Source organism: Loxodonta africana, chromosome 14, assembly GCF_030014295.1.
Source record: "Loxodonta africana isolate mLoxAfr1 chromosome 14, mLoxAfr1.hap2, whole genome shotgun sequence".
In the NCBI taxonomy this organism is placed as follows: domain Eukaryota; kingdom Metazoa; phylum Chordata; class Mammalia; order Proboscidea; family Elephantidae; genus Loxodonta; species Loxodonta africana.
In genome coordinates, this window is record NC_087355.1 from 53,472,585 (window position 1) to 53,496,996 (window position 24,412).

Genomic DNA, 24,412 nt, shown 5'->3' on the forward strand with positions numbered 1-24,412 from the left:
GGTACTGTTCTCAGCACCTTACAACTGTTATAGCCTCATAACCCTATGAAGCTGGTACTTTTATTACCCCATTTTATAGTTGAGGAAACTGAAGCACAGAAAGATCAGATGACTAGCCCATGTACACTCTACTTACTGGCAGTTAGGATTTGATGCTGACTGGAGTCAAAGCCTACACCCTAACTTTGACTACCATATACCCCTGCCTTGCCTAAAAAATCAAGCTTTTTTCTTCTAGGAAAACACTAAGGAATTTTATACCAAGTTACCCATATTCAAAAATGTTCAAGAAAAAAAGTTTCTCATCTCAGCAGAGTTTAGTTCAGAAGACTTCATAAAATCAAGACAAGTGAGCAACCAAATGTACTATTAAAAACCCATCTGGTGCAAGTAGCTACTTTTGCTGCCTAGCCCCCTTCCCAATTAGTACCCATCTACAGTTTTTTTTTTTTTTACAGTAATTTCTACAAAGAAACCAGGAAATTCCAAAGCCAAATGAGTAACCCCCAAATATATTGTCAAAAAACCTATTTAGATGGTGCCATGTCACAGGCTCTCCAGCAGAGAAATTCACTTACTGAAAGTAAAAAAAAAAAAGAAAGTAGCAGAGAGCAATTCCTTCACGAGAAAGGGATTGAACAGTATTTGGCTTTCTTCGTCTGTATGTGTACTGAATGTTATCAGTGCCCAAGTTCACTCGGAATATCTAGCTTGTTTATGTAGATCCATTTATTTAGTCTATGTATAAAATTCTTAGAAGTGGTAAATTAATGTGCCTAGGAAGGTGGCCCTAGAAACATCTTGGTTTGACCTTATCAAAACTTCCATTGTTCCATTAAGTAATTACCAGCATCACTTTACTGGATTCAAAGCTGTTATTTTGTAGTAAACAAAATGAGATTCTGAAAGAATGCTGCAGGTGAATATATACAAAGCTGACATGTAAAATTTCAAGTCTATTTTATAACAGAAGCCACCAGAGTAAAATTTGATGAGGAATAAAAACATTTTATCTGTGTATTCAGAATCACACACAAGTTACCTTTACAGTTCAATTTACTATATAGAAATCATTTGGGATTTATATTTTCAAATAAATTCTGAACTGAGATTACAATATTGTGGGGAAAAAAAGATTACATTAATTCAGTACCTTTTTAGCATACCAAATTGAAATGAAATACATAGGTTCAAACTTCAGATTTATGGCGAACAGTCTTCAAATACATTACAGACATTTCTGAAAGTTACCATATCATTCACATGTGACGTTTGCAACTCTGAGCTGTTTCACATAGAACAGCTCTCCATGGACATGGCAAAATTAACATGCCATATAGCTCAAGGTTGTATACTCAAGGCAAGGACTCAAAGTTGTACCATCTTTTAAAAAGGTTTGGCATTTATGGACCACAACAAAGCACAACACGTAAGGAAGGCAGGCAACAATTCCTCCCTCTTAGTACAGTTAAAAAAAAGTTGCATGGTAGTCTAGAATTCTGCATAAAACCCCACGTTATACCTTGGAAGAGTCCAAGGGGAATTAGATGACAATGGATTGGGGTCCTAAATTTTATTATATTAATAGAACCCATGAAATTCAAATGGGCATTAATCAAATCAAAAATATTAAGCACCTACTGGTTTAAAAGATTGAAATTTACTAGCAATTCATGATCAATTTCTTTGCACCTTGACATCAAGGTGTAAAAACCAGCTATTAAGTGCATTCCAAACTTTTCCTATGTAGCACAGGTAGAATTTTCTGTCCATTGGCACCAAAGTGAAGTCACATTTCCTCTTGGAAGACAGAAATTCCACATCTGAACATAGATTAAGTTAGGAAAAAATGACCCCTGTTTATTTTATTACTATGGTGATTCTGAGATCTAAGATTACTAACAAACTAGCAGTGAACAATGCAAATTCTTGGCAACGACTGTCAGATTAGTGACGTTGCTCCCTTCCTCAACCACCACAAAATTTTAGTATGAAAAGAATTACAGTTACCAGTAAGCTGAACAAATGGGAAGTAACAGGAACTAAGGGCATAGATTAAAAAAAAAAAGAAGACTGAAATCACTGCAATTGAGAAATTGAAGAAAACAGTGTGCTTTACCCACACCTCCCCCCAACTCTGAAATTAAATAATATTCCGTGCAAAAGAGTGTTAGGTTTCTGGATATGGGTGTAGCCCTTCTTTTGAATTTTAGTGCCCTGCAGTTTTCTGCAATTTTCTTTCCCTCCCCCCAGAGCTTACTGAAAGTATTTAATAGAATCTTCCATTTCAGACAAAAGATGTGGAAATCAAAGATTTACTAAGGTACTCTACGCATTCTATCTATACAGAAACACCTATTAATTATTACAACTGGTTTATGCAGGAGTTACATTTCTGGTGTTAGTATTGTTAAACATCATGCTTACTGCACATCAACTCTCCATAATGAATCTGAACTTCACAATGATTTACCAAACATTTTACTTAAATTACTAATTAAATAATTGAAAAACATACTGAGCCAAACTAAACTTAAATGGGCTATAAAGAAAAATAACCTTCAAAACAGTCCATATACACATCTATTTCAAAACTACCTTTGCTAAGCTAGCCCCTTTCCCCAAAGTTTTAGCCTGAAAAAACAGTAAAATCTACACAAAAATTTTATTGCAATCATACAAGGGTTACATTAGGTCAAATACAACAAACACTATGATGCAATTTTACATTTATTAAACTACAGTTCAAAGCACAAATTTACACATTCTAAATACACTAAACGTATCTAATGAAGTCACACCGGTCTTCCACTGACATTTGATCTATCTGGGTGAAAGACATTAACTCTACATGACTTTTTAACACAAATCCTTAGTATAAAAACTGTGTAATTGTATGTAAACGGTTTAATGGGGAACCCAATTAATGGGCTTCCATCTCCACTAAGTCATCCATTTTGTTGCATATTTTATTTTAAACACTTAGGGGTAGGGCAAACTGGTAAGTTTAAATCTGGATACATTATCTAAATCTCCCATTAGCCCCAGTGAATTATATTTGACAGCAGATTTTGTCTGGTCCCAAACAGCTATTACTAATAGTGTTTGTTTTCAAGAAAATTAACAGAATAAGATTGTTCAGATTTTTTCCCCCCCGCATTGGAATGTTGACCAGACAAGCTTAACCTGCAACTTTAGATCTAAAGAACTGTTAACGCCTGCTTAAGCTTCAGTGGAAAAGCTGTCTTCTTGGTTCAACTGAATGCAAGAAGGCACAAAGAAGAAGTTCTTCATCATTATGTCTGAAGTAATTCCAGCATCTTGCATCTCATACCTACATAAAAAGAAAAAATAAGCAAAATCTTGTGATTTAACATAAATACTACTGCATAAACCACATAACAAACGGACAATGAAATTAACAAGTCTTCCAAAAACCTTAAAAGGGTATACCTTACTCGTAAGGTATACATTCATCACAGAATTAAAGTAATCAAAAAATCTAAAATGCCACCTCAAATATCCCATCTGCTTTAAGACAAAATCATCACCTTACCAATCACTAAATGACATCATGTAATAAATGGCTGGCCTCTGAAAATCATTAAAAGCAGATGGTTCATGGAAAGAATCTGCTCCCATGTTATCAAAGATAAGCCAATCTCCCACATTCAGCTCAGGAAGAAGACAACTTTCCACAATCTGGTCAAGCTCATCACAGGATGGACCCCAAAGGCTGCTTGTAAACAGAGGCTCATCTTTCTTGTATTTCTGTAGGAAAAGAAAAGGTTTTTACAAAAATCATTTTTTACTCACGCATATGCAAGAATTAAAGAACTTTCACTATTTCAGATCCAATGTACTCATGTTACGGATTAAAAAAAGGCACAGAACTAGGGGCAGTGGTGCTCCTGTCCTAGACCTCCTTCTCAACCCCAGTGGTGCTCCTGTCCTGGACCTCCTTCTCAGCCCCAGTGGGACCACTGACTCCATTTCAAGGTATCAGACTAAACCCAGTGCCGTCAAGTTGATTCTGACTCATAGCGACCCTACAGGACAGAGCAGAACTGCCCCATAATGTTGCCAAGGAGCACCTGACGGATTCAAACTACGAACCCTTTGGTTAGCAGCCACTATGCCACCAGGGTTTCCAAAAAACAGGTGGTAATTTTCCACATGCTAAAATATTTACTCAAAAAATTGACATGCATCTTAAACTAACAGCTCTGCTTATAAACTGTCAAATAGATTTTGATAGTATTTATCATAAAACTTGCCTTATGAACCTCTGGAATGGTATTTAAGTCCTCAGACAGTTTACATGCAAAAGAACCATAAACACCATCATTCATATAATACATAAAGGCTGGTTCATCACTTCCGGTTTTTTCTACTGAAATACAAAGAGAAAAAATAAAATGAATTTATAGTAAAATGTCTACTATATAGTTAGGAGATAATACAAGGCATAACAAATAGATTTAGTTTTTACAGAACTGCTTAATGTAGTTCTCACATTTCTTAACACATTTAAATTGACTAAAAATAGACACAGACTGACATACCTCAGAACAAAACTCGTAGCTTAAAGAACTGAACACGTTTCAACGAGCACATGAAAACAGTCATCAGGTAAATGCAAATTCAAATCACAACGAGCCCCACCACACATTTAGAAGAATTGATAATATTAAAAGGCAAATACAAAAAAAATTGGTGAAGGTGTGGAGAAACCAAAACTTTCATATATAGTCAGTGGGAGGGTAAAATGATAATAACCACTTTGAGAAAATGTTTGGAAATTTGTTATACCATCACAGAAACACCTACTCTATGATTCAGCAATTCTTTTCATTATTTATCTAAGAGAAATCAGAAGACTTGTACAAGAATGTTCGTAACAGGTTTATTCACAGTAGTCAAAACTTGGAAACAAGCCAGATGTCCATCACCAAAAGAAAATGGATAAATTCACACAATGGAGGAATACTACTTAGCAATAAACATAAAATATGGATCAATTTCAGACACGCTGAGGCACCTTACACATGAGTATATACTATATAATTCCACTTATTGTAAGTTCATGAACAGCCTAAAATAATCTATAAAAAATAATCTATAGTGGGAAAAAAGAAGAACAGTGGCTATCGGAGGTGGAGGAGAGGGGCAAACTGCCTGAGAAAGAAATTCCTAAGATTATGAGTATGATCTCTCTATCTTGATATTGGGGATGTGGTTGCATACCTTCATCAACTCATTCAATTATATACTTAAACTACACACTACATACATTTCACTGTATGTAGGTTTTACCTTAAAAACAAAACAAAACAGAAAATACTAAGTTAAACAGACACTGAATTGTAGTTAAATGGTTTGCTTTTTGCAGTAGTATGGGTTACCAATTCTGAAAATACTTTGTATTCTGGACTTAAGCAACTGTGAAAAGAAATGGGAACTAGGTTTCTCACTCCTGGGGCAGTTAAAAATATGGGAAAGGGAAAAAGCAGAACTATCAGTATAAACTCATGGTTTTTAATATATGAGCCAAACCAGCTGCCACTTTGTCACTTCTGACTCACAGCGACCCTGTGTGTGTCAGAGTAGAACTCTGCTCTACCAGGTTTCCAGTGGCTCATTTCTGGGAAGCAGATCACCAGACTTTCTTCTAAAGCGCCTCAGAGTAAACTTGAACTGCCAACCTTTCCATTAGCAACCGAGCGTGTTAACAATTTGCACCACCCAGGCTCTCCTTTTACTACAGAGATATATGTATACACGTATATACACATACATGTATTTCCTAGCTCTGTCCCGTGAGAAAGCCTAGAAGCAATGACCCTCCAGTAGCAGTGAGCACATCCAATACTCATTTCTTGGTTTTTAAAATACCACTCTCTACAATGAACCAAGGCTCCTCGCAGAAACGGCTGATTCCAGGAATGAGGCAGAAAAAGTATAAGATGAGCCCGGGACATTTTGATGTACAGTCAGTAATGCATGTCAAAAGGACCCAGCTAAAGGGCCTCCCACTGGCCCATATGATGGTACGAGCATTAAAAAATATATGAAAGTAATAGATTCATAGGTAACTTACTCAGTAGAGTATAATCTAATATGAACAAATATATAGGGGGAAGGGAAAGCTATTATTCACAGTAAAAGGCCAACTAATACATAGACTGAATATAGAATTCGAAATTCATTGACAGATGCTAAAATGAATGTTTCTGACAAAAAACTGTTTATAAAGTCTTCAAGTTATATCCTCACTTCACCATGGAGAGAAATCTGGCTGACACTATCTCAACCAAGTGATCCAAACTTAAAACTAGCATCACCAATACTGAAGAGACTGCTATCATGTGCCTCCTAATACAACGCATTCAGAAAGAATATCGCTTCAGTGGGTTTCCTACCAAAAATGCAGGACCCGAATCATAAGAAGCCATTAGACAATCCCAGGCATTTAATAAAACTTCTACTTTTCAAAAATGTCAAAAAAACAAAAACAAAGTGAGGTTGAGAAATTTTTTCTAGATTAAAGGAGATATGACAATTAAACGCAATGTATGGACCTGGACTGGACATAAAATAACAAAAACAAAAAGCTATTGAAGACAATACTGGGAAAATGGACAATTTTCCAATGGACTGTAGATTAGGTAACGGTGCTGTATCAGTATTATCTGACTTTTGTACCCAGGGAAATATAACTAAAGGAAAAAATTATGTGTATGTGTATATATAGACAATGATAAAGCAAATAGGGCAAAATGAAAACAATGAACCTGGGCAAAGGATCTATGGAAATTCCTTATATCCTTGACACTCTTCAAGTTTAAGAAAGTATAAAACTCAAAAGGAAAAAAAAAAAGCGGTCTCTTATCTTTGCTCATACAAAGATTTGAAAAACTACAGGAAAAAAAGTTGTCTACTTATCTACTTAGTGAAGAACAGTACAGTTGTCCCTCAATATTCCAGGAACCCCACCCCTGTGGATACCAAAATCCGAGGATGCTCAAGTCACTTACATAAAATGGCAATATTTCCAGATAACCTAGGCACATCTTCCCATACACTTTAAATCATCTTTAGATTATTAATAATACCTAACACAATGTAAATACTATGTAAATAGCTGTCATACTGTATCGTTCAGGGAATAATCACAAGAAAAAAAAAGTTTGGTTTATTTTTCTTGAGTATTTTCGATCTGTGGTTGGTTGGAACCACGGGTGCAGAACCAGTGGATATGGAGGGCCAACTGCACTTCCTATGTATTTTTAAGAGATACTGGCCCACATGACATACTGTCAAGTGCCTTTGTTAGTTTGACCAAAGATGGATTAAAAGGGTGACGAGAGTTGGATGCCCTTCTTCACTGGCCCTTGTTACATAAGAAAGTATGAGGTAGATAGATTCTCTCGTGACCCATCTGGGCAAAAGGAACATAACAGAGGCAGCACAGTAGAGCAAGGATTCTTAACAAGCATTGAGAAATCAATCAAAAGACTTCACCAAAAGAGTAAAAAGAACCTACAGACTGGAAAAAAATTTTTTGGCTATTACAAATGAGACAAAAGATCTAATCTACAAGAAAATCCAACACCTCTACAACAAAAAGTCAAACAATCCAATTTAAAAATGGGCAAAGGAATGAACAGACAACTTTACCAAAGAAGACATTCAAGCCAGCCAAGAGATACATGAGGAAATGCTCATGCTCTCTAGCCATTACAGAAATGCAAATCAAAACCACAATGAAATACCATCTCACCCCCATCACTGGCACAAATCCAAAAAAACAGGAAATAACAAATGTTGGAGAGGCTGCGGGGAGACCAAAACTCATGCACTGCTGGTGGGAATGTAAAATGATACAACCATTTTGGAAAACGATATGGCGCTTTCTTGGAAAGCTAGAAATAGAAATACCATATGATTCAGCAATCCTAGAAAAATATATATCCTAGAGAAATAAGAGCTGTCACACAAATAGACATATGCACACCCATGTTCACTGCAGCATTGTTCACCAAAGCAAAAAAGATGAAAACAACCTAGATGCCCTTCAACAGATGAATGGATAAATAAACTGTGTTACATATACCCAACGGAGTATTACCCAAAGCTAAAGAACAACGATGAATTTGGAGGACATTACACTGAGTCAATGACAAAAAGACAAATACTGTATGAAAATACTACTGTAAAAACTCATGGAAAGGTTTACATACAAAAAGAAACAATCTTTGATGGTTACAAGGGAGGGTAGGGGTGGGGGCTGAAAAACACTTAATAGAAAATAGCTAAGTGGAAACTTTGGTGAAGGGTAAGACAGTACACAATACTGGGCAAGCCAACACAACCTGTATAAGGTAAGATCATGGTACCTTATACAGACACATCCAAACTCCCTGAAGGACTGAACTGCTGAGCTGAGGGCTGTGGAGACCATGGTCTCGGGGAACATCTAGCTCAACTGGCGTATCACAGTTTATAAAGAATATGTTCTACGTTCTACTTTAGTGAGTAGCGTCTGGGGTCTTAAAAGCCTGTGAGCAGCCATCTAGGATACTCCACTGGTCTCACCCCTTCGGGAGCAAGGAAGAATAAAGAAAACTAAGGATACAAGGGCAAGATTAGTCCACATCTACCATGGCCTCCACCAGACTGAATCTGGTAAAACTAGATGGTGCCCAGCTACCACCACTGACTGCTCCGACAGGGATCACAACAGAGGGTCCTGGACAGTGCTGGAGAAAAATGTATAACAAAATTCTAACTCAAAAAGAAAGACCAGACTTGCTGGCCTGACAGAGACTGGAGAAACCCTGAGTATGGCCCCAGACACCCTTTCAGCTTGGTAATGAGGTCACTCCTGAGGTTCACCTCTCAGCCAAAGATTGAACGGCCTAGGCCCATGGAACAAAACAGGACTAAAGAGGTGCACCAGCCCTGGGGCAGGGACCGGAAGAAAGGAGGGAACAGGAAAGCTGGTGACAGGGAACCCAGGGTTGAGAAGGGAGTGTTGACATGTCGAGGGGTTGTTAACCAATGTCAAAGAATAATGTGTATACTAACTGTTTGATGAGAAACTAGTTTGTTCTGTAAACCTTTATCTAATGTACAAAAAAAAAAAGGTGTTGGGAAATCACTTGGGGAAGTTTATCTAAAATATGCATATTTACACATCAGTTCCACTACAGATGGATTCAGGAAGCTTTATGGAGTGGAACCATGGCGAGAACATTCTGAGAGCTCCCCAGATGCCCACAGCTGACTGACAAATACTCATAACATTATAACTCATGAAATGTCCTACAGTATATTTACATCTTAGTTTCTAATAAATTCATCTCCAGAATAACTGGAATTAGCTACTAAGAGAAAGAAAAGTGTAACTGGGTAACTTACCTCCAGAGGAAAATTTATCATTTTCAACAACTTTCTTTGCAATGATGTTAACTGCAAGTGTAAATGCAGAAGACACATAGTAGCTTCCAGGCTCTGAGATTATTTTAATGCCAGATCCTTCAGGAAAGTAGACATCCAACAAAGGGCTGATAACATGATTAACCTACGGATTTTAAATGCCAGATTACGGTTTCAACATTGGAGTAGATAATTCTCAGTATTAAGAGCCTGACAGCTATTAAATAAGTTTTCTAGAAGTGGGTAGTTACAACTGCAGACCATGAAGTTTAGCTAGTCAGAAGTTATCTTCAAACCATTAAACAGGCCTTCAAGTCATCAAAGTTTATTTTGTAACTATCAGAATGCCATTTATTTTTAAAAAATGTATGCAACTCCAGCAGAAGGTAACTATTGGTGATTATTTTTTCTATACTTGATTGCTAGCAACAGAGAAGACAAATTTTCAAGAAAATAGTAGTTTCTAGGTATTACAGAATAAGCAGAAGAGGGTAGAGGAACAAGAAGGTGAAGAGTGACATGCATCTAGATAAAAGCACATAAATTATCCAAGTTACAAATTCATTTGTACCATCAAGTACTCAATAGAAGAACGGAAACAGAAAATTCTGTGATAAGCTTATGTTACAGAGCTCAAAGAATTTTATTAAACTTTTCAAAATTAGGTATTCTCACTGCCTGTTATTTTCCTAGAATGACATTATTACAGAGTATCACAAGTTTTAGCTTCTGCCTGACATGTCTATTCCCATTGTGAAAACCTAGTCTACACATCTACCGGTCAAGCAGCAGAGAGAGGTTATTCTGTTATGTCCATCTGTCCAAGTTTACCTCTTCCAATTGGAACTCAGTTCCTGTGAAGCCTCCACCAATGTCTAACATATTCATCTTGAAGCCAAATTCTCCCTAGAGATGAAAAAAATACTTTAAATGCTTTGCCAAGTGTAATGGATAGAGGGACATTTTGAAACATCTTATCTACTCCCAGGGTGCAAACAGTATCATCTTAATCCGTTCTGTCCTTTAGTATAAGAAGGCCTTTGGTTTTTATGATACAATGTTATGGATTTTCTACTGTTGTTTTTGAATCGCATTACAATTGATTATAAACATAATTTACTATCATTATGCTTTTATCTATTATCTAGACATATGTAAATAAACTACCACTCTACTTCCTTACCCACTTAACAAGATGTGACTATATGGAACTCTGAATGCTACTATTATAGAAAATAAGGTGTGTGTGACATAATTAGGTAGGAAAATGTAGAAAACACCGAATCTTAGTCTTAATAATATCCTGGCTTAAGATAACAAAATAATTTAAGAAAAGAACTTACAGCCATGTCAAACACACATCGGGCATCAGACAGAGCATGTACGTATACTTGAGATTCTTTGCAAGCACTCGAAACATGAAATCTGAAAAAAAAAACGGCAATAAATTTAAAGCAGCAGTAAGCTTTAGAGGCCCTTCTTATAATTCTTTGTCAATTACTGTTCATCATCTGGACACCCTAAGTGTTCAGATTAACTTTACCAAAGTACTAGGAGCACTGGCCTCTAGTTATCCACATTACAATACCAGCTGTTAAGAAAAGCCAACATTTACACAAAACAGAGTCACTAGCCAAGCTTCCTGGCTATCAAATAGGGGCATGCTTTTATTTATGGTAGAGTAAGCAACCTCAGTAAAATTGGGCCAAAAAATCTTTTGAGTGTTCCATTTTATCTGACAAAATACAAAAATATGTCTATTGTGAACTAAATACAAAAGAACACATTCAGTCCAGTGATACGCTCTACTCAAAGCACATGCACTTAGCAAATACTCAAAACGGAATACTTAGTTATTTGAAATGTAGTTTTGTATCCTGATTGCAGCAGTAGTTATATAAATCTCTGCATGTGTTAAGATTCACAGAACTGTACACTCAAAAAGTCATTACTGCAATAAAATGTGATGAAATAAGAATGAAACTCTCATATTTGCTAATATTGTCACCTAAGGTAGAAATAAAAAATTTATCTTTGGGAACTCTGTACTTTCAGTTGCAAGACTCAGAATGGACTGAAACTCAGAAAATTTGAGGCTTAGTCCTACTCTGTCCTTAATTAATTACTTCTCGTGGATGATCAAATCATTAAACCTCTCTAGTCCCAGTTTCCTAACACATAAAACCAAGAGGGTAATACAAAGTCTACTGATTTATTGAAGTACCTTTGAGGGATTAATAAGGGGAAGAGAAAAAATTCTTGGAATAGGAAAAAGAAAAAATGAAATGACACCTACAACAAAAAAGAAGTTGAATGTCATTTTAGTATTCATCAAAATTCTAGCAATTCTGCCAATTATAAAGAGATGGCTTAAATTACTCTGCACTAACCTAGATGAAATAGTATTTACTGTTTTGTCTCTTTATTGGGGAAGGAGGTGGTACAGGTGCAAAACAGTATGAAAGATAATTTGTTCCCATCAAGTCGACTGCTACTCATAGTGACCTTATAGGACAGACCAGAACTGCCCCGAAGTGTTTCCATGGAGTGGCTGGTGGATTCAAACTGCTGACCTTTTGCTTAGCAGTCCCACTCTCAACCACTGTACCACCAGGGCTCCAGATTCCATACCAATGTAGTCTTAAGGCAATAACCAGAAAATTATCACTGTATAATCAAGTTTAAAATGAATACTCACTTAACCCCAATTATTTGGACATCAAGTTCCTTAGCACATTCCAAGAGATGCCTACAGTTCTTCAATGTAGTGCCAAACTTCATGTTATCCTCTTCACCTCCAATATTATCTTCTGTTGCAATATGTAGTAAGACCCTAAGAGAAGGGGAAGATGATTGGGGCAGAGTTGGTTTACATCATCATCAGCACATGTGAAGCCTGAAGATTGCAGAAGTGTGTTGCTCCCAATCCAGCGACGGGCGAATCAAGTGAACCTAATGAAAAATAATCCTGTATAGAGAAAAAACTAGCCATTAGGGCCTAAGGCGTGAAGCTTACAAGGATGGGAATTTGGAAAATGCAGCAAGTTAAGACTCTGTTGTTGCACCAAGAGTCAGTTGGGCTCTGTAATGAAAGATGACATTACTTTCAAATGAAGTCCATCAGTCAATAAATCCACCTAGAAAGACTAAATTGAATAGCAATGCCACCATTGTTTTTCAATAAAAATATCAGGGCTTTAAATACCTTCAAATTTCACAAATTGTTCTAGGTAGCTATCCCTCTGCCACTTATTCTGAATATTCCTATTAATCTCTTTTATCTAGCAGGTTTCTAACTGGAAACAAAACATAGCTAGGAAGCTTTGAGTTATTGTAAGGGCCTAAATAATAGCCTTCTAGACTACAGATTCAAATCCATTTGGTACCTCCTTCCAAAGCATGACAACCAAGACTAAATGGAGTTCTTTAAATTACAAACCACTAAAAACTGCAAATACACAAATGCTGACTTTCTTAAAATAAAAAAACTGTTTCCTCAAGTCCTGATGAATGTATGATCAGATGGCAAGTCTAATAAAAGCAAAATTATTCTACCTAGAAGTAGAACCAACTCTATAAAGACCATACCATTCAGTTTAGAGGCTAACATGCAGTTGTTGTTAGGTGCCACTGAGTCGATTTTTGACAACCCCAAGTGACAGAGTAGAACTGCCCCATAGGGTTTTCTGGGCTGTAGACCCTGGTGGCACAGTGGTTAAGCATTTGGCTGCTAAACAAATGGTCAGCAATTCAGATCTACCAGCTGCTCCTTGGAAACCCTACGGGGCAGTTTTACTCTGTTCTACAGGGTTGCTATGAGTTGGAATTGACTTGACAGCAATGGGTTTGGTTTTAATCTTTACAGGAGCAGATTACCAGGCCGTTCTCCCATGGAGCAGCTGGGTGGGTTTGAACCACCAACCTTCTGGTTAGCAGCAGAGCGTACTTAATTGTTGCCCCAAAATAAGATCTTGTCTTCAAAAGAGCATGAAACAGGAAGATTTTTTTAGTATAGACAGGTGGTTCCCTACAAAATTTCCAACAAAGGCCTTTATCCAAATACAAGTTTCCCAGGTAATCAAACCTGTCAGGACAGTTTTCTATGAACACTAACTAGCAAGGTCAATAATAAAATTATAGAAATACCAAGAAAATATGGATATGACACACATTTTCAGGAACATATAACACACAGTAACTCATTAGAGGTAATGAAAGAATGTTATATATTCAAAGTCCTCTTGACATATTAATATACGACATCATTGATTTTGCCTTAAATTTTTTTTACTTAAAAAGAAAACCTTAAAAATCAACACCACCACCACATACACAAACACACAGTATCTTAGGATGCATATAAGTGAAAGTAAAAATGTCTTCATTTTCATATGAGTGAAAAAAGTTTCACTCATTTGCCCTAAGGCAGATGTATGGACCTTAAATGAAGAAACCACTCCAATCTTACAAGCTAGGCTCCTAAGATACTGTCACTAAGGACCATTCAAGAACCATAGCCAAAGATGGATTAAGCCCTCAGCTAGCCAAAACAGACAAGCAAAGCTGACTTGTTCCTCATATACCGAATAACTAAGAGGGTTAATGTAATTATAAAAATACAGCTGTGGCCGCAATTTGGTATTACACCAATCAGATTTTCTTTAACTAAAGATTACAAGTTTATATCTGAAACTATCCTTATCTTATTCCAAAGCAGAAAACCAATAAGATGCTATTAAAACCAACAAACCAAACCTGTTGCCACTGAGTCAATTCTGACTCACAGCACTTCCATATAGGAGCTTATTTAAATAAGATAGTTACAATAATTATAATATACACCACTGCCCTACCACAACTGCCCCTCTTCCCAAGCTAAAGACAAACCTAACCCCTAAGCAGTAAGGGAATATTCTTATGTGCTTGTTTTTACACTTACTTGGCATTTGGATGATTACGTGCAATTTTCTTCAATTCAACATCATTGTCACATGTCATGATATTCACGCCAACTTTTGCTGCATACTTTATCTGGGATACTTGCTTGCATGGACTTATATAAATAATGTTTTCTGGTGATACACCCAATTCTTGCACTAAAACCATTTCATTCTGTGAAAATAGATTTTTAAAGGTATCATCTATAAAGCAAAATTTCCATTATCTTTCATCAATTGTAGTATATAAATTTATTTTTGGTTAAATTAAGTCACAGTTCATATTCTTATAACGTTTACTATACTCTAGTAAAAACTTCATCAGACCTTTAAAAAGACAGAATTACCAACAGAGAAATTTCATCATTTAGAGTATTAATTACAGTAATAGAACTAATCTGGTCTAGTTAGCCCTAATATAAGAAAGAGAAACAACTAATGGTGCTGATTAGAGATAAAGATTTTCAAAGTTTCATCTCACTGGAACATCCCTTTCATCAGTAACACTTGAGAAGTTCATAGATTTCCAATATTAGACTGCAAATTTAAACAGTTTTACAAAACCTCACTCAAAAAATCAGGCTTTTTTGTAATTATATTCCTACTGTTGTGGGTAACTCATAGTTAAAGTAAGTTAAAATGTTGCAGTTTAGTGGTAAAATAAGTAATGAAAGACACTTACTTTATTGGAACAAGCAAATCCAGTTCCAAGAGCTGCCAAAATCTCAAGCACAGCTGGCGTGGAGTTGCACTTGACCATGTAGAATGGCTTTATCTGAGCCACTACATTCTGCCACTGACTGTGTTTCTTCACAATCTTTCCAAGATCTCCCACAAAAAATGCATTTTTTCCTGTCTATTATAGTCATGAAAAAAAAGAAAAACATGATCAAAGAATTGCTGAAAATAAGAGTATCCCACAACTAAAGAAAGAACTCCCCTTTCCTCCACATTGAGCCTTGATGTACATGTAGATAACATGACTAGATTTAAAGGTTGGTGGAGTAATTAAGCTAGATCTACTAAACACCAATGAGAATTTAAACATATTTGTTCTTTCTTTTTAAACTTGACTTTTTCCTGTGCTCTACAATAGTCTTAAAATACTTCCTCACTTAAAAAAAAAAAAAAAATCAACTACTGAAACTTTTTATTTCAGAATCAATTACCTCAGTTTTACTTTTTGGTAACAGGAGGAAGGAGAACTTTTATTCCTTCCATCCTCCCTGCCACTGTTTAAAATCTACACCTACTTTGGCAGTTCAGGATATAACTTTCTAATACAACGAGTAGAATTAGGAATGCTAAACAAACAAGCTATGTAACTCTATTACATACTGCACCTAAAGACAGGATGGTAAAACAAGGAAGTAACTTCACTAAGAATCCATTTTTAAGGAGACAAAGTTGGTAATCTGTGTGCACAGAGATGGCAAAATGAGAATAAAAAAATATAGAATATACCAAATGCCAAATAAACCTGAATAAGAACAGTCTTCCCTCAAAAGAAAGAAACTGACTTAATTAAGAGTTTGGGGAAAGGTAGGTCATGATTTTAAAGCTGTGGCTATTGTAGGACCAGAGAAATGACTGTGCCAGTCAGAGCATAAATTACTCAATGTTAGATGGCAGACAAAATCATCTTATTTAGCAAGCGTAACACTTAAATGTTTGAAAAGCAATGAAGATTATCTGAAAATGATATATTACTGGAACATAAGTGGAGGAGAGACATAATTGGAAATTATACGTCACGTGTGGCTGATTCAGGAGTTATCCACCCTTACAAAGCACACCATTCCCTAGTGTTCTGGAGATAAAAAAATTTTTTTACTTTAATGGGAAAAAAAAAAAAAGAAAATTACAGGTACCCAGAGCAAGAGAAATGGGATAAAAAAGTTATTGTTTCCTTTCTTATCTTAGGCAAGTGTAAGTCTGAAAAATTCTCAACAGGTGATAGAAAATTCTCTACAGGCAATGGAAAATGAATTTGGAGAGTTTTGTGTTTAATGAATTTTCAAGAAGATGAAGTAAAGGCTTAGAAAAAAACAACAGAAAAACGAAAAGGGAAATAAGTTATGAGGTTACCATAATGGTACGTGTTCAAGTGCCTGGGATAATGGTGATGGAAATTGACAAAGGGATGGATCCAACGATGTTATGAAGCAGAGACTCTGCAGGCTAAGTGTGAACAACCAAAAGGTGGACTGAGTAACACAGAAAAACAAACCAAAAAAAACCCTAGAAGGAATCGTTCTTGAGCCATACAATTAGATGAGACTGTCAGGGGAAAGAACAGAGTTGAGGAATAACACTCACTACATTACTAAGTGTTGAGATATTTAGGATGTAGGACAAAAACGAAGATGAAAAGGAGTATTTCAAAGATTCTATCTGACAAGGAGAAGTCAGAAGAGTCAGAATTCTTAAGTGACTAAGACAGAGGTCACCATACTTTGACCAGGAGGTTCCTGGTGACATGAGAGAGATTAACTATAGAGTGGCTTGTCAGCAGTAGGTTTAACAACGTGACAGTGAACGTCACTATTTTTTCTAGAGGTCTGATGGCAGAGGGAGAGGGATTTTGCTGGGGTCAGGAAGACCTGATTACATTTGCAACCTGAAGGTTAATTTTTTTTTTTTTTTTTGGTATCCTATTACCGAATGCCAGTAATCTGAAAATAATAATTCAACAAATTTGAGGAATATGAGACATTAGTTCCAATAAAGAAAGAAATTCCATCAGCAGGTTAATAAGCAAAAATAATTCTATAAGCTTAAAATGAAAATGATCCCATAGAAATTGATTCCCGGGACAGTTTTAATATACAGTGCAGTATATAATTCTGAGTTAACATACACAAGCAAGATTTGAAAATTAAATTAAAATCCACTTAAGAATACAGTTGATAAAAATGAGTAAGAAGTCATATACTGATTATGAGGGTAGCTGACAAAGATCAAGAAAGCAAATAAAACATAAAAGAGCCAGCTGCTAAAAGATAACAGTAGAAAAGGGGCTATAAGGAAGCATTTTTTTTTTTTCAAACACGGGCTAGAAAAAAAAGCTCACCACCACTGAGAGGACTGGAGGGAAATACATCAGATTGACATCTTGGACATTAACAATGCATTCATGTCTGAGCAGTAGGAAGGTTACCAACAACACTGTACTGGTGAAATATGAGATAGCACACTTACCAGGGTATGTTCATTAACATAGTTATCAATAACATTTCCAAGGTTTGTTCCTTCATCCAACAGGCCAACGGAGTAGTTTGCGTCATCGATAAATCCTTTCATCTCAGCCGTATTCCACAAAGCCGAAAGTCATAAACCAAGAAAAACAAGAGACGGGCCACCAAGCCTTATGTCTGGGTCCTTAGAATATGCAACAAACTGTCGAAATACAAGTTTCATCAAAGTCTGTATTATTTCACTAGCTAAAAATGTATGAGTTGTCCAGGAAAGTACGGTAGGTGCCTAATTTAGTGACAGATCTGTGTAATCACACTTTCTGCAACACGGGGTCATTAATATCCTTTAAAGCCCGTTTTAAAAAAGGATTAAGTACATATTTTATACATTTAAAGAGCAAATCAATATAATGTATTTTTTTTTTGAGAGGGTAACCACATGTGCACTGCATACCCATATGGTCACCTTATTTATACAGAGTTGCAGATCCAGCTTGTATTATTCTGTTTTGTGCTTCTTTCATAATATGTACACTTTTATTTAAGTACAGAAAGGTAGTGAAAGTATCACGTGTAGCCAAGAAACAAAAATACTAGTCTGAACTTGCCAGCCCCACCACACAGCATTGCACGGTAATTCCAGAAAATATCTTTTAAATGCAATTCTTTTGTCTCCAACACAGAGTAGGTGAAAGCTCACCAAGTAAGAGAAATGTGATGGTAGGGGAGGAGCTTTACAGAACAATCTACAGCTTTGATAAAGCCTGTCTAGTCTCAGCACAAGAGAGAGTGGTGCTAGCTACATCAGGTTAACAACGTCGGTCCTCTTATGAGGTGGCCTGATTTGGTGAATCAGAAGACCTGGTTCCGGTTATGTCATATATTAACACCTGTGCAATCCTGTAAGTCAATTTCTTCAAACCTCACTTAACTACTTCAAAAGACTGTTGTAAAAAAAAAATTATATATCATGTAACTAAAAATCTGTTCATAGAAACAGCCACATAATATGAGATCAGAACAGTTAAAATCCAGCTGCCAAAATCCAGACACACAAAAAAGCAATTATAATTGGAAACTAGGTTTAAGTTAAAACCCAAAAAACCAAACCCACTGCTGTCAACTCCAACTCATGGCGACCCTGTAGGACAGAAGAGAACCGCACCATTGGGTTTCCAAGGCTGTCATCTTTACAGAAGCAAACTGCCACATCTTTCTCTCATAGAGCCAATGGTGGTTTGAACAGCTGATCTTCTGGTTAACAGCTGAGTGTTTTAACCACTGTACCACCAGGGCTCCAGGTGTAAGTATATCCTGTACCAGTTACTCAGAATTCTGATTTTTAAAAAATGTATCAGGCTATGTAACAAGCTCCAACCCCTCCCCAATCCACCAATTCATCTATTAATAAAACCAATCCCCCTCCCTGAAATCACCCATTTTCCTGTCCAGATCACACTGACATACAGATTTACCTTCTTTGCTGAATTCTTCACGGGTCCATCGGTTACTTTAGGGCATTTTTTTTTTTTTAAATATGGAACTGATGTTCAGCCAAATAGCACTAATAGCATTATTAGTACTAACAGATAATTCATGCATAAAACAATCACAAAATGAATTTTTAAATCATCCTTATCTTATACTATCACTGTCAGAAAGGTGGTCCTATATTGCTAAAATGAGGAAACTATGGCATTTCTTCATCTAATGTCTTACTCATTCTCATCTTCCACAAGGATACTACCCACTACCTGGTATCAATTAAGAACAAAAGCTCTGGCTGCCACACTAATAATGGGCATGGAACAGCTGTCTTGACAGGCTATTTTAAAACCTGCACAGCCTCTGTGTCCCTGGTACCTCCTCTCCTGAATGTTCCATGCATCACCGTGGGTGATGACCCTGATCCTAAAAGTAAACTATCAGTGGTCCTCAAAGTGTCAGCTTTTTGGTTGTGCCAAAACTAACTTGTCAGTAAACTTCAGTATTAGACTTCATAAAACACAGTACTTTTTAACTTTTAAAACACTTCTGCAAGAAGCCAACTAGATTCAACTCAGCTTCTCAAAGCCCTTTCATGCTACGGTGGAAGCTGAAGAGCTGGTGATTTAAGTCTATCTACACGAGCCCTAATGCTTATGCAGTGAAGTCAAATCACAGCCTGAACATCCTCTCAAGGTGGTCATACCTGGACTGATGTACAACACATATGGCTTGAGGATACATGTTTATTTTAAACAATGTAACTTCAGCTAGAACATCAATTTTAGGGGATATTTAACTGGGCATTAAGAGCAGTATAAAAGAGCAAACGAGACTCATTCAAAAACAAATGCAAAGGTAAATGTAAAATAACCCAGTGAGGTAAGAACTTCCTGTTATTTCAGGCATCACAAAACAGCTTTCATTTATTCTATTAAGAAGATGAAATAAAATTTAATCAAGATTTTTAACCTAGCATTTCGGTTCAGGAGTTAGCTCCTAAGCATATTCTATTACACATACAATGTTTACTTGAAAGCCCTGAGTTATCCACATATGGGACACCCCAGGCAACTGCTGCCGCAATGTCTACCTTTAAAAAGTCATGACAAGATACACCTCAATTTCCTATCACTTTATAAAGAAAGAGTAATTTTTCTCAAACATTCAGGATCTTCACTACTTACAAAAACATCAGGTCCACTTGATCCACAATCTTACCTGCTGAATGCTCACACTCTTCGGAGCTTTTTCTAGAGTACTGTGGTCACAGGAATAAAGACACTCCTCAACTATTTTCAAACGATATTATCTAGTAGGTCTAATTTTCATTGCTTGCTAAACTAGCTCAAATATAACAGCAAACATTTTTTCTAACAGTGCGTGACACTGTTCTAAGTACTTTATTTACACAATATTAATTCTCTTAATGTTAACATCACAACCCTCATTTTACAGATGGAGACAAGAGAACACAGGATAATTAAGTAGCTTGATTACACAGCAAATAAATGATCTGGAGCTAAGCAGTCTAGCTCTAGATATGCTGATCAACTTCTTAATTAAAGCAAAATGGAAAACCTATTTCCCAGAATCCTATCCTTAAAAAACACAGGATTCCTTTTTTTTAGAAATCTAACACAGATCTCCAAATTTCTTTAATAGAGCTTTATCACATCCCCATAATCAAGAAATCATCTCTCAGACATGTAAATTCCCACAGTTGATAAAAACTGAGTTTATTCATACATGGTAAAGAAACATCATGCTTACTCCATAGCCTTTTTACCTTTCTTCCCAGGACTCTTAATTTTGTACATTTTAATTAATCTTGCTATTCCCTTTCCCTTTTGCCCAATTCTCATATGTAGATCTGTAATCTGCAATTTTTTTAATCAACCTGATTGAAAGTTGACACGCAATACACAATCATTTTGACGAATGTATACACTTGTGTATTTACCACTACCATTCCAGCAAAAAAAACAGCAGCAGCAGCAAACCCAGTTGCTGTCTAGTCAATTCTGGCTCATGGAGACCCCATGTGTGTCAGAGTAGAACCGTGCTCCATAGGTTTTCAATGGCTGACTTTTGTGTATTAGATCGGCCAGACCTTTCTTCCAAGGCCTCTCTGGGTGGACTCAAACTGCCAAACTTTTGGTTTGCAGCAGAGTACGCTTACCATTTGCACCACCCAGAGACTCCACCACTGCCATAAAGATACTGGTATAAAACTTTTCCATCTCCCCAAAGTTCTTCATGTCCCTCTTTTGCAAGAAATCCCACCCTACTCCAGGCAACCAGTGACCTACTTTCTATCACTGTAGACTGAAAGTCGAAACATCAAATGCAGACCAAACTAAAATAGCTGACAAGTAAGAATACTACCAATATGAACTAGAACATCGGAAAGCATGCTCTGCACTGAAGATTGTAGATGTTACAATGCTTGTGAACGGGCTGTTTACCTTTGAAATGGAGCTCTGACTTAACAATTAACTTCAGCATTGTTAAGCAATCACTGATTGACAAAAGGCATCTAACACATCTGAAACCATTAAAACAGATGTAGTACATGTAATATTTAGTTACATGTACTATAGTACTACACTAGTATTACAGTTTATCAAAGCCAGGGTCACTGAAACAGACGACAACTCTCGACAAAACGGAATGACACAATAGCTGCAACAATGGGCTCAAACTAACGATGACTGCGAGGATGGTGCAGGACTGGGCAGCGTTTTGTTCTGTTGTACACAGGGTTTCTATGAGTCGGAACTGACTCAATGGCACCTAACAACAACATTAAAGATGGCAGTGAGATAACTTTACTAATAAGCCTTCAAAAAATTTTAAATTATGTTCTTGGAAAGTGATCTTTGATCTGTTTATCTTTTTAGATGCTCGCTGAAGGTTCTGAGATCGCCTTTAATTCCTAGCTCAGAGTAGTGCTCAGGAACAGATGGACAAGGGTAGTGAGTGGTAAGGAACTCCTTGGAAATGCTTTGAAAATGAAGGCCCAATTTGCACATTCTTAAAAGGCGCCCATGACCCCGGTATACAAATGACCCACATGTAAATGCAAAGCACAACTATCCCAAACCCACTGGCATCGAGTCGATTCCGACTCATAGCGACCTTATAGGGCAGAGGAGAACTGCGCCATAGAGTTTCCAAGGAGCACCTGGTGGACGGGAACTGCTGAACTTTTGGTTAGCAGCCGGAGGACTTAACCACTACGCCACCAGGGTTTCCTATCAGTTACAGTTAAAAGCTAAAAACCATGCCCAGAAGACACTAATCATCAAAAGAATATGTAAAACACAAGAATCTTTAGGAGACAGATTTTCTAACACATTTTTAGCCAAGAAACCCCTGGAATAAAATGTCACTAGGAAGCCATATATTTCCAACAATTAAAAAGGGATAGTAATTTGGTGAATGAAGGTGAGCTGGTGTTGAGTTTTTCTTACCTCCAATATTGTACCCCAATCTCACTGAGGGAGTCCTAAAAAGGCAGTTCAAAATTATACCTTAAGGAACTTTTCATTACAATTTTCTTAACATGTTAGCAAAAATACTTCACAGCTTCACTGTCACAAAAAGGCTTTATGTTCTCAAACTTCTGCCTTACTTAAATCCAAACTTAATTAATACAACTAATAAATATTTTGCCAAAACGTTAAGAGGCATTAAAGTTACTTAGTTATATGTTAATGTTAATACTAGCATCTATGACACACAGCATGTTCTAGGAAGCCAGCATTAAGTGTGGGGGTGTTGGGCATGGAGTGAGCAGAATTTATACGGTATACCACTCAGGCACAGAGCACATCCACCAAGTTAACCCAGCTTAATTTTAAATATCATGGGGAGTCTTTCCAGGAACCTCTCTCCACTAAGAATGCAGACTTCAAACCCAAATGCAGACTTAAACCCAGGTGATGGTAAACCTCCCCAATCCTGGGCAGCAATAATACATCCCAAATAGGCACCATTTTTTTATGCCTTACAAATCTAAATGGGACTGATTTACTGGCTCCAACACATTATGGACCGCTACAGTCTGATGCTGCTGGACACAATTATTTATTAAACTTTACAAAATCTGTTGTTGGTTGCTGTTAAGTCATTCTGACCCCATGTATGCAGAAGAGAACTGCACTCCACAGGGTTTTCAAGACTGTAACCTTTCGGAAGCAGACTGCCAGGCATTACTTGAAAGATGCCTCTGGGTAGATTTGACCCACCAACCTTCCGATTAGTAATCCATCACTTAACCATTTGTGCTCCCCTATATAAATATATATATATTTTTTTACATATAAATCTTAGATTCTGTTCAAGATGCTTTGGAACTTAAGGTTAAATTTACTTTTAATAAATGTTCTGATGTTTATTTTTAATCAATAGACAAGACACTATGAAGTGTTATATACTCACAAAAATCTTTATGCTATTTCCATACCAAACGGCTTATCAATAAATGGCAAGAAAGCTCAGCTTATTTTGTAATATAGATGCTGTATCAAAATAACTTTATAATTCCTCTTGGACTTCACAGCTAGGAAAAAAAAAAAAAACGTATAACATTCCTTATTTACACCTTCCTACTGGTGTTTTTTTTTTTTTAAATACATTTCTCATGAGGAGCTGCCAAAGACACAAAAGACTTCCAACAGTCCTGCTCCCTGGAGCCTTTCACTAGGCTCAAGAACCCTCACATTCAGTGAGAGGATAGCTCCAAAAACAGCGGCTGCAGCAGCTGAGCACTTGCCTTGTTACACACCTGCTACAAAGGCGTCTACAGTTGATTGTACTTCAGAAGAAACTGATACATCTCTCAAATAATCACAAGATAATTCTGGAAGCAACAGCCCACTTGCCACGAGCTGGATGAATATGGGTCTTGGATTTCGGAAGTGGAGACCTCCCTGGAAGCAGAACAGGGAGAGCTGAAGGGTGGACGGCACTGTTTCAGAGACGCCTAAGCAGGAAACCTAACCGTAATGCATTAAAACACTCTCCTAAAAGGACTTCCACTCATTAAAAATGAGAACTTAAGATCTTATTTTCAAATTTCACTACTATAGTTACTCTAAAGATAGTCTAAAGTAAGGGCATTTCTACCTTAACCACATGGCTGATTTCATTTTTACTCACGCATTTGATGACTTAGCACTCAGCTCACAGCTTTTAAAACTACACCCAATGCCATTGAAGTCACCTGTACATTCTACTTCCAACAGAAAAATGTTACTTACCACACAGAAAATCTTTAGAAATAATTGACCAGAGGTGCACTAGAAGAGACTTCTTTCGAGAGAATGACTTTGGCACTATGTGAGG

General features: G+C 36.8%; 1 protein-coding gene across 7 annotated transcripts in view; it reads right to left on the reverse strand.

The window, feature by feature from the left end:
• Positions 1 to 936: 936 nt before the first annotated feature.
• Positions 937 to 24,412, reverse strand: part of AZIN1 (antizyme inhibitor 1) — a 37,759-nt gene continuing 14,283 nt past the window's right edge. The window contains 11 exon segments of one of the 7 annotated variants that reach the window (NM_001291479.1): positions 937 to 3,334; positions 3,557 to 3,771; positions 4,278 to 4,393; positions 9,424 to 9,586; positions 10,273 to 10,347; positions 10,785 to 10,866; positions 12,140 to 12,274; positions 14,381 to 14,553; positions 15,061 to 15,234; positions 17,580 to 17,777; positions 23,853 to 23,997. In NM_001291479.1, coding sequence (NP_001278408.1) covers positions 3,223 to 3,334; positions 3,557 to 3,771; positions 4,278 to 4,393; positions 9,424 to 9,586; positions 10,273 to 10,347; positions 10,785 to 10,866; positions 12,140 to 12,274; positions 14,381 to 14,553; positions 15,061 to 15,234; positions 17,580 to 17,681 — 1,347 coding nt within the window. In that variant the 5' untranslated portion in view covers positions 17,682 to 17,777; positions 23,853 to 23,997 and the 3' untranslated portion in view covers positions 937 to 3,222. 7 annotated transcript variants of the gene reach the window in all.